This window comes from Pleurodeles waltl, chromosome 7 (assembly GCF_031143425.1).
Source record: "Pleurodeles waltl isolate 20211129_DDA chromosome 7, aPleWal1.hap1.20221129, whole genome shotgun sequence".
NCBI lineage: Eukaryota > Metazoa > Chordata > Amphibia > Caudata > Salamandridae > Pleurodeles > Pleurodeles waltl.
Genome location: NC_090446.1, coordinates 695,302,722 through 695,314,823, shown reverse-complemented (window position 1 = coordinate 695,314,823; position 12,102 = coordinate 695,302,722). Strand labels below are relative to the sequence as shown.

At 38.6% G+C, this 12,102-nt stretch overlaps 1 protein-coding gene across 2 annotated transcripts in view; it reads left to right on the top strand.

The window, feature by feature from the left end:
- Window positions 1-12,102, top strand: part of ARHGAP26 (Rho GTPase activating protein 26) — a 1,945,875-nt gene that overhangs the window by 358,926 nt on the left and 1,574,847 nt on the right. For both annotated transcript variants that reach the window (XM_069244698.1, XM_069244699.1), the window contains exon 3: window positions 9,498-9,559. In XM_069244698.1, coding sequence (XP_069100799.1) covers window positions 9,498-9,559 — 62 coding nt within the window. The remainder of the gene's footprint in view (window positions 1-9,497; window positions 9,560-12,102) is intronic.

The window sequence follows — 12,102 nt, the reverse complement described above, 5'->3', positions numbered from 1 at the left end:
ACAAACTCTCATATCCGTGGCTCAAATTAACTCATAATAATACTAAAACTGTACTCATTATTAAACGATACTAATCCATCACTAATTCTTGTTGGGTTCCGGAGTAGCGTGTGCTACTCATCGAAAAGCGCTTCAACGCCTCGTCAGGGGTAGTAATCGCTATATAAATACGATTACAATACAATACAATACAATTATAATATTTTGACTGTAATACTCAGAACAGCCCCTAGAGGACACCATAAGAAAAATAGCATTTGTTAGAAACATGGTTATGTAACCATATAGTCAGCTCCTAGAGGACCTAACAGTATGAAAACAGATTCTTAGAAAATAATGCAGTATATTTATATATGTAGCCGCTTGAGAGCGTAGTGCAATAATATTAAAAAGACGACCCTTAAAATGCAAACTACTCTCAGCTGTGAAACAAAAGTTCCAGCTGTGAGAGAGATTTAAAAGACATTGAATGGTGGGAAAGGTTACTATTTTGGGGCGCCCCCCCAAACCTAGTATAGGGACCCAGAGATGACCTAGACAGAAAGAACGTTGAACGTTTTGATGGTGGTCCTATTATCCTAGGACCACCAAAGACTGTGTTATAGACAAAAATGTTTTGAAAAACAAATGCATGCAAAGCATTATGGGGCGAGTTTCCCCAAGTACAGTGAATATTGTAGTATCGGCTCTCCCGCTGTGTGAGAGAGCCGCATTGAGGATTGCTGTTTTTTTTTTTTTACTGTTATAACTGCTCCAGTTTGTATATTTGCAACCACTAAACTTGTAAGTGGTATCCATGCAAAGAGCTCCTTAGATCGAGTTTGCGCTTTATGAAACTTCACTGTTATGTAAAGCACGCCCGATCAAGTTCACGCCATATAAAACTTTACGTATTCCAATTGAGTTTGCACTCTATGAACCTTTTAAAAAAATAAATAAAAATGAAATAAATGAAAAAGAAACATCGGCATGCCCAAAACAAGGAAGAGGAAGAAACGGCATATGGCCACGCACCGCAGAGTGGCAAGACAAAAAATAAAATAGTGCGCACACACTAAGATATATGGCCGATCGTGGAGTAATCCATGTAATAAGGTCGGTCTCCAAGGTGGTAAAAAGCAGCCTCAAGCTGGGAGAAACGTAAAGAATTTCCCTACAAAATCAAGGTAATTTTGAAAAGCAGGCCCAGGAACGAAAGAAAATGATGGGCGTGAGATGGCCATGGTTAAAGCCCCCAGAATAAATTATATGTTGAAAAGAGCAGCGCTTGTGCGCTGCAATGCTCATCCTTAAAAAGGATGTGGCGTAATGTCCAGAGCTGCCGACTTTGGAGCTGAGGAACCAGGTTAGAGTCTCAGCATCTTCTCAACATCCGGTGATTCTGGGTAAATCACTTAATCTCCCTGTGCCTACCAAAAATGAATGTCCTTGTGTAACGTAACTAGTGCTCATGTAACGTGTTCCAATACCTTTGGGTCGAGTTTGCACTACATAAAACTGCAAAAGAAGAAAAAAAGGCTAGCAGACCTAAAAAAAATAAATAAAAAAAAAACACAGAAACTTGTTAGTGGGATACCTTATGTCCAGGTAGGGGTCTGGTTTGTTTCCAATGTATTGTTTCTCATTTTACCAAGATTTGAGGAATTCAGTGAATACCTATTAACGAAATGGGAGGTATATTTATACAATTCATGTAGCATGATATACATAAACATTAGTCACACTGAAAGAAAATGTAACAAACTAAAGGTAGAGATAAAAAGATGGAATCAGATATTAAGAAATAGAATCTCCTAGAGGTCACAGAATAAATGATAAAATACTGAAAGATGTGCGTGTTAATTACCAACTCTATCTCAAAGAAAAACAATGTGACAAATAGGAGGAGATAAGCAGTATTATAACTTCTACAAGATTTTCACTATTAAGTTGGATGACATTGTTCTAGGTAAAGGCCTATCCTAAAACCGGAATAATACTACCTCTCCTGCCTCTGGCAGCAAGTCAGAAAGTGATAGAGAAACAGCATTGTAAGATGTCCCACATTTTCGTATTCACAATAAAAGCAGTCTGTTGTGAAGCATGGTTTAAAGTAATTTAGAAAAAAAGTGTTAGGACAAAGCAAGTGCTTTTTTCTTGTTTCTCTGAGACAGCACAGAGGAAGTGAGGGTGGGTGGCAACAAAAAGGCAAGGAAGGGACAGACAAGGAAATTGGTGCAGGAATAATAAAAGAAATAGCGATTTGAAGCTGAAGAGTCCAGTGCTGGCCTCATCGTGGTGATTTTTTAAAAATTGTTCCCTCGAGGCAACACGGAGGGAGAGAGTCAGCACAGAGAGGACTGGAGGCAAGGAGGCAGGTGGGGAAACATACAGACCACGAGTGGCAGTCTGGAGGGTCTGGGGGCAGGCAGATGGGCAGTAGATGGTTTGCTGGTGGAAGACACTGGGATAGAAACATGGAGGGAGAGAATTACATGAGGGAGACAGCTGGGAAACACTCACTCGTATAGAGAGCTTAAACAAGAGCAAAGTAGCGATTGATAAAATGCACAATGGAAGGTCATAAGTATTGTGCCCATACTCCAGGGGGAGGAACTCTCCATGCTGTGGACCAAAGTGCAGAAACAAAGAGCACAGTCAACTTCTCCACTAGGTCATGTGGCCAGATGGAAATAAAAGTAGTCTCAAAATGTTTAGGTTTGTGACTAATTCATGTGGTTTCATTGAAGTTGATATTGATCTGTGTAAATTTATTAGAAAAATTAAAAATCAAAACTTCCTTTGTCAAAAAGGATTCCCAAAAGGACTCTAACCCCCTTTAAAGCCAACATTGGGGCATTACCACGAAGGATGTTTAGTATAGCCATGCCCTTCTAACCAACAGTGGTCCCACAGTTTCTTTGGCTGATGCTCTGTCTCAAATGGACAAAATTATCTTCAAAGGAGAAAGTATGAGCAAGTCTAAAACGAAGATCCACTTGACACCCTGTTTCCCCAAGTTAAAAGTTTAGACTTCCTTCCTAAATAGTTACTTCAAGAGCTACACTCACTGGGAAACCAAACTACCCATGCCCGACAAATCAGTAACAACTTAAACAATGCTGAACGAATAGCCCTGGATGTACTTAGGAATGACCCCACAGTCATTATAAAAGAAGCTGGTATATGGGAGGAGGGGACGCAGCATTGTGTTGATGGAGAGAGTGGATTACATCAGTGAAATTGACAGGCAGTTGGCCGATAAAATGTCATATGAGCCTTTTAATGGAAATCCAGTACCTCAGATAATAGCTACAGTAAATGCCTCTTAACCCAAATGGCAAGAAGAGAGGCTTATTACAGAATTGGATTTTTTTTTGACACCCAGTCCAGTGGCATCATGCATTTTCTATTTCCGAAAATCCATAAACAAAGGGCATTTCCTGCAGGTATCCTAAAAGTATCTGCAATTGGTTCTCTGAGGAAAATAAAATTAGATTTATTGTACTTTTTCCTACATGCCCCTAGTTCAAAATTTTGCTTGTATTCTAGTATATTTTGAACACCCTCTTAGGTATTAGTTTGGAACGAGGCTTTGCACTGGTCAATCTAGATGTCTGTTGTCTGTATATGTGCTTACCGACCGAGTAAGAACATTACTCTGTTAACATGTCGGGTAACCGAAAAGCATTCTTGTCCAACCCATGCAGATGATCGCACTTATTCTCCACACAACATCTTCATGCTTAGGTAAAAATGGGGAGTAGTTAGGAACTTAAACTTTTCATCTTCAAATATTAACATATTCATAGATTTGGTTTGAAACCACATGTCTGGAGCATATAAAAAGTGGAATACTCTAGCCATATTTTTTAAATACAGCACAACTCAAACACAGCAGATATCAGACTTTATCAGTTACTACAACAGATCCTGTGTTCATGTGATTATATGCCATTGCAAACTGACATATTTTGAGAGCTCTAAAAGATGAATTAAAGAAAGAATGCAAGAGTACATCCTAACCATAAATAGCTAGTATGTAAAATGTATTTTATGTGCCCTATTCCAGCCCAACTATCACAAATCAAATTTATTTGTATACAAACAGTTTCAAAAAGACTAAACTTTAACATTAAGAAAATTGGAGGCTAGATGATTACCAAAGTACGAGATGCAGATTATGGGCTGAACCAAAATAGAGAATTGCTTTATTTTCTGTAAGTGTGTGTGTGTGTGTGTATGACCTTCTATCTAATTGCATTACATATGTTTCCTCGGTAACACTGTCATTGGACAATCTTAGCCCAGCCCTTCTCTGTTCAAGTTGATACATTATTTCTATTATTACGTGTTTTTGCAGTTTAAACAAATATATGCTAGTGAATTAGATGGAGCCCCTATGACATAATTATGTACAAGATTTACATCATATGTGCCTTAAAAAATGCTTATTTTGGTGATCTTTCTTTCTGAGTATGTTGTTAGTGTTACCTATTGTAACGTCTCGCTTACTTGGCATTGTTATTTTGCTGTCCCACGAGCTCAGAATTTCCTTTAATCAGTCCAAATTAAACTTAAATGTGGCAATCGACTGGTCATGTAGCATTAAAATAGTCTGATTGACCAATATAGTAAAACATGTTATCCATATTTGTTTACTGAGACCCAGCTTAAATGACTATTACCTGGCTATCTGGTATTTGTATAAACAATTCTCAGTCACACCAGCTACGCTTCATATGTCTTACGTCAGTGGTTCCCAAACTTTTGACATCTGTGGACCCCCACTTTATCATTACTGGAACCTGGGGACCCCCATTGAATCATTATTGGAATCCGGGGACCCCCTACTTAGGAATTACTGAAAGTTGGGGACCTAGTTTGCTAATATTATTTAATTTTCTGAGTAGTCGCAGACCCCCTGAGGAGGATTCGAGGACCCCCAGGGGTCCCCGGACCACAGGTTGGGAACCACTGTCTTACGTAATGGTTACTGCCCAGGCGTATCCAGTATCCATACTTGTTTTTGATAATTACCACATAACCCGAACAACCTCACTTATCCTACAACCACTTGGTTCCTGACTGCTAACTAACACTCTTGTTTAACCATTCTGCACTAAGGTGGCAGGCCTGTTTCCTGGGCAGTAGGTCTCATGCAAGGTATATGAAGCCTTTTAGATGCAGTGCTAAGATGTTGAAATGTAAAGTTCACCTAGGTTCAGTTTTTAAACCCAGCACATTTCAGCATTTATATGAATACCTTTGCTAAGCTCATTTTTAGTTTGGGATTTGTGATAATGCTGGCAATATTCAAATTGGAGTGACACGCAAAGTAGATCATAATGTGCCGAAACAGATTTTCTAGATGTATGTGTGGTCTGTGCTTTAATTTTGTTGCACTTTGACTAATATAATATGCTCAACCTAGGGCTACCAACAAAATTCATCCTGCACATTAAGATCTAAAATGCTGCAGCAAAGGTGCTCCTAAATCTGCCTCCCTGCTGCCAGATATCACATAGCATTGGCTTCGTGACAGTAGCATACCTTGGTTCAGGGAATATGCTGTTGTCATAGATCCTTTATAAGGAAGGACCACTGTTCATTTAGACAAGATTATTCCATTACTTACCGCTCATGTCTTAAAGATCTTCCGATGCTAAGTTAATGACTGTTCCACACATCAAGCTCAAAAAGTAGTCGGGCGAGCCTTTTGCTCTCATAGCCTAGGTTGTGGAATCTTCTTCCTGAACTCTTAAGTGCAGAAGAATGCTTTCTGTCCTCTACCAAAAATAAAACTTAAAGATCAGGCTTCTTACAAATTTTTGACTATTGCCTTCTCTTTAGCGCCAGTACGTCCACTGGGCATCTCCTCTTATAAACCCATTTCATTGATTAATTTAATCAACCCAAGAACACAGTCTGTAAATTTTACATGATTAGGCTAATGTTGACTAAACACTGCATTGTGCATATCATTTAAGGCTTTACATGCGATCAAATCACCTCTAATCAAAACTGACAAAAGGCCCCCTACTTTAGAGTACCTGTACACAGAAATTGATTCTTCTGTGACATAGATTTTTTTCCCCCCTCTTACATAAAGACCTCTATTACTTTGTCATTTTTATTAAAGGTCATTCTTTATTCTCCGGACACTCTTGGTATGGGTCAGAACCTTATGAACCACATATTTCTTGATGTATCACTTTTCATCCCGTACCATTCCATAAAGTTAAAAAAAAAAATGTTTCCTACATCTCTCAAAGCTTTGGATGATCCTAACTGAGCACATATCTGGGTGCAAATGACGGCATGTGACTTGGGGGCTGATATTCTTTCACTAGGTATATCTTACTTTCCATCATTTTGTGGTTATACTATTACACTGGTACCTTGGCAACCAATTATAATTAGCTTTTACCTGTACTTTGTCAGATAGGATACAAAGCAATTATCAACAAATACTTGAATTTTATCATATTACTTACATTTCCCAATAGCTCTTCACCAGTTCACCCTTTAGAAATTCATTGGACTCTCTCTGTTCCCATTCGGTATTGTTTTATTTTCCATTTTTCAGCCTTGAAGAGGTTCCACTATCACCAGAGGACCTACTTCTCACCTATCTCAAGGCATGTGTCATAACAGGGATTTAGTTGCCCATAGACTTTATATATTGGAACTCTTTAGCACTTACATATTGGCTAACTAAGCCTCATTAACCTTGTAAACAGAGCTGGTCATTGTTATAAAATTACTGTACTAAAAGTTTCTAGCCTGACAATTGGAATACAAAATTATGTGTATGGTGTGTTTTAAGTGTGTACTAAGAAAGCAGAAAAAACATTAACTTCCAGATGTTTTGCTTTATATTACCCTATAATTGAGCTGAGTGCTACCTTATCGCTTTTGAGTATTCTGTACTCAAAACTGAAGGCCTTGCTGTATAACGTTACTCACTCCTTCTCCCAACCGTTAGCTCCCATGCATTTTTGTGTCCATTTGCATTTTCCTGCTGAAATTATTGAAGTAAAACATGTTCCCCTGATATTTATGTTAGCCCTTATCCTATTTCATTTACACTGTTTTGTAGTCTCCCATTTCTGTATTGTTCATACCCACTCCCTGTGATAACTAGGTTTGAACTAAATAGTTCACATAACCATAACCATAACCACCACACAAAACTTTGGAAAAAGGAGCATTTCAGGCTCTAACTAATACATGGGAACAGGTTAAAAGAAATTGTGATGCTGATGGAGTTAAGGTTCTATGGATTATGGTACCAGGCGTTCTATGACATCTAATGTTTGAGACCGGTCCTTTTGCTATTTTCTTGCCTGTAGAAAATTATATACAGACACCCTTATCCACATTTCATAGTGTGAGAGTACTTCATAGAGAGGTTGGCCACTCACATCGGACAGCAGTGAAAGAAAAGTTGTTGTTGGGTCGTTTATATAGGGGACCCCCCCCAAAGGGAATGAAAGAGTGGACTAAGAGCACCTATTCTGGGGAAGTAGGATTTTTTCCAGAGCGGTACTGTGAATGAAGGCTTTTGAGTGATTTCACACAATAGACAAATAAAAGTGGAACACTTCAGAGGAATAAACACAAGAGGAGTACAGTAACAAACATGAACTGATTGGTTATTGTAGGACAATATATAGAATATGACAGATTCTCACTTAGGGCAGATGGCGTTAGAATAAATTAGCTTTAAGGCATTTCTGAGGAAGAGAGAATCTCAACCCATGCAGATCTTAAGAGTAGGAATGAGATCCACTTATTTGTGGTTGCACCTGTTAAGAACTATTTCAGTGTTTGGGTTCTTCTCATTCTTATTATTTTCAGCTGGAGGGTATATTTGTTACCTAGATCCCTAATGTTTTCCAGAGATGGCCATAAGACTTGCCAAATATGGTGCCCAGATGCACCACTTTGTAAGACAAATAGAAGTTTTAAAATTGCATTCTGGCTGTGTTTGGAAACCGAGGTAGTTTCCTTAGCACCATTGAGATATGTTCAAAGTTTCCTTTTTGTGGATCTAAGAGGAGCTGTAGCATGGACGACTGCTGTCTTCTTGGGTCAGGGAAGATGGGGAAACTCCAGCTGGAATGATATCACCAGAATCAAATTGTGAGATAAATTGATCCAGAGTAGCAGTTTTCAACTGATTGAGAGTCAAGAGGTGTTCAATATTCTTCTGTGAGGGAAGTTAACAGTTTGAAGGTTGGGCTGATTTGTTGATGTGAATATACTTAGCCTGCACACACTTTTTCAAGTCAGAATTCAACTCAACAAATAATAATCCTTTGGAGATGTTATTGTTCTTGCTCTTTAAATCTAAAACATAGTGAGGCATAAAATATTGGGGATAATGTATACAAAGGTCCTTATTTGGTGAACCAGGTTTGTTTTTTCTTCAGTAGAAATGTGTACACTGTGATCATTTGTGTTCTAATTTGTAATATGTCTGTATCTCAGGGAAATAAATCCTAAACTATTTTATTTTTTACCCTTTTGCCGACCTAAGTGAAGCTTTCATTTTTTTAATTGTTTCTCATACAACTGTGAGCCTTATTATTTATATCCAATTTCATTGTGTGCCACTTCATTACCCAATTTTGAAGGGTACAGCTAACACGCTTTTAAGGTTGTGTATGTCAAAGATTTTACAAGGTCTAGTATATCAAAGCCTATAAAGCAGTGGTTCGTAACCTTTTGACTACTGTGGACCCCGTGTAATCATTACGGGAACCCACGGACCCCCACTGAATCATTGTATGAGCTAGGGAACCACCACTGCATCATTACTGGCATTCGGGGACATGGCTTAAGAATTTTCAATAATTTGTACAGCAAAGCAATACACAAAAACGCAGAAACAAGAATTCATCAAACAAACACACAAATATTAAAATATTTTATGTAATACACAAATATAAAAAATCTAAAGTTTAATTTTAAATAAAAGGTTGGAACTATTCTAATTTAGAGGACACTCTCGTCCATACTATATTCTGTGTGATGCTCTTGCACTGTGACCACTAATGAATCTAAGAATACTAATTTAATGTTTAGCCTCCAATTTCAAATTTGTTCACATTTACAGAATGTTTTTAAATGTCCAGTTATACATTTTGCTTCTTTATTTATATATACTTTATTAATCTGTTACCATTATTTATTTTTCTAAGCAGTCCCGGATCCCTTTGAATAGGATTTGCGGACCCTTAGGGCCCTCGGACCACAGTTTAAGAACCACTGCTATAGAGCATATCAAGAGTGATCTAGATTTCATTTTTTGAAATAAAACTTTCTTGTATTTGAGGGGTTCCATTACATACTGGTTTGGCACTACTTAATTCAAATGTTTTATTAGGAATGGATTACTCTCCCCGTAATGTAGTTATCTGTTATCTTTTCAGAACGTTGGTCATGCGCCTCTGTGAAGTGCTGTTATTTTGTGCATGTTTACTGACTTCCTGTGTTTCTGTTGTTTTCAGCCAGGTCACTCCAGGAATTTGCTGCAGTTCTCAGAAACCTAGAAGATGAGAGAGCAAGAATGGTACGTAAAGAAGAAGAAGAAGAAGAAGAAGAAGAACTCCATGCCTGAATCTGGAACATATGGCTGTGTTTCACTGGAATGTGATAAAATCAAGCTGAACACAAATCCTTATTTATAGTCAAATTACTAACTCTTTGTAGTACACCAGAAAGTAGGAGGAGTTTGAATTTTATTGACCAAGGCAGACTGGTCTGTTTGAAGAACTGATATATTGATAAGTATTTTACTAGAATCCATGAATATCCCGCATGTATTAGGATGCAATTCTTTATCAATATATATTAGTGTAAATTGTGTTATTGTATTTTTTGTAACTGTTTAAAGAATTGTGTCTTTTAATAAGTGGATGTGTCTTGAAAAGTATCCAAGGTAGAGTGAGATTAGTGAGTATAGCGGGGTGCTGTTAGTTAAAATAGTTCCTTAATTTGTGACTTTCCTGCCTTTCGAGTTTTGTACTGTACGTCACTGTTAAACCCTGTAGATCAGTGGTTCCCAACCTTTTGACTTCTGTGGACCCCCACTTTATCATTACTGGAACCCAGAGACCCCCACTGAATCAATATTGGAATCTGGGGACCCCTCCATTGAGTCATTACTGAAAACTGGGGACCTAATCTGTTAATTTTATTAAATTTTCCAAGAAGCCGCAGTCCCCCTGAGGAGGGTTCATGGACCTCCATGGATCCCTGGACCACAGGTTGGGAACCACAGCTGTAGATCTTAACTGTCCTCTAACTTTAGTGTTTTCAGGGAATTTTATGTTTTTTTAAAATTAAATGTAAGTCTCTAGTTGTTTTGTCCTTACCCCCTATCCTTGGAAAGGGGTGACAGTTATTTACTAGCTATACTCCCTGTGTGGTTACCCCTTAGGTGAGTGAGGGGTAATCATATGTGGGTGGGAGGCAGTTTGCCTACTCTGCTTTGTGCAGGGGTTTAGGGACAATTAAAGCAGTTAGCCCCTTCCTTGCCAATGGGATAAGGGGTTTCTGCAACATGCCCCCTTGCCTTGCCAGGGATGATGGGTGGCAGAATAGTGGTTGAAGCACCATTTGGCAACCACACCGGTCTGTCCTGTATTTGGTATTTGTATTTGGAAGCACTTACTTTTCAGCACATAATTATTTAACAGTAGTACTCTTGTTAGCTTCACAGGGCCCCTCAGATTAAAAGTCACAGATATCGAAGGCTGTATTTTCATCCCCAGACTACTTGGTTGACAGTTTGGTGCTTTTCACCTTTTTTTGGTTCCTGTATCTTTTCAGCTCACTAGAAAACAGCATTCTGAAGCTGAACTATTCAAGCAGATAGTTATCCCAGCAGATAAATCTAGTATCCCTCTGGCCAGGAATCTTGATCACGCCGTTCTTGAACACTTCCTGGGCACATACATTCAGGGTTGTGCATGAAGACCCAAAGCATTTTATTGTACACCTGGCATGCAGTAGAAGAGATTCTTGCAGGATACATGGAGCTTTGTCTTCTGCCTAGAATCAAACATCAATGGGCAAGCAAGGCCTTGTAAAAGGGCAAGTGTCATAACATATAGTGGATTACCCCAGATGAATATGTAGAAAGTTCCCAAAGATTCCACTTCTAGTTTTATTTCAGAGTAATAGTGTTCCTATGTTGATAGCAGCCTCGCACCTTCTACTACAGTGGTATTCCAGAACCATGTGCCAGCATTATCTTAGCAACTCTTGGTGGACAGCGGAATTGCTGGGTCAGGCAACGCCCTCCTGAGATGAACCAAGTGTGACCTGCTCTAGTCAGTCACTAGAAGTTGGCACTCACTATACCATGTATGAAAAGGCAAAAAAAGTGTGATACAGGTAGTTCAGATCTGATTGAAGATTTGCGTTTCTTTCGAAATCAAATCTAGGGTATCATTTCGGTTGGTATTGGTAGCACTTAAATAAATGTGAAACCTAAGTAAATAGTGAAGTAATATTTATGTTCATCAGCGGCATACCAGCAAAAACCATTCAGAACCTCACTGCAGCTTGCAGCTGACAAATAACAAAACGTGGACATGATATATACTGCTTCATATTACTCATACGTGCCCCATCCTCAGCACTGTGCCAGTAGAGCTGATTTATCAGTAGCAAGTAATTAATAATCTGACAAAAGTCAATGTGACAGTGCCTGAGAGTCCCACAGTAATGGGGGTGCACTGTTAAGACAGAGGTAACACCATGTTAGGGAGCACGTGGAGCTGGAACGTGTTTGTTGTTATTCAATTTTTGACTAGACTGCCAAAGGACAAACAAAGTGGATGGACTTCCTCACACATTATTACCTTGGTTTATGGCTTTTTACCCTGCCCATATGTTTGATTGTCTTCAATAGCATCATTTGCAGGCATTAGTATAGAGTAATAAGGGACAATTTAGATTTAACATTAAACTTTTAGGTTGGAGATGGAAAGGTATTAAAACAGTTTCTGAAAACCACAAAGTCAAAGCATTTTAGGTGGCACTTCCCCACCCCTTGTTATCGCTCACTTCTGCAGAAATATCTTAACATTGCTGTGCACACAAAAT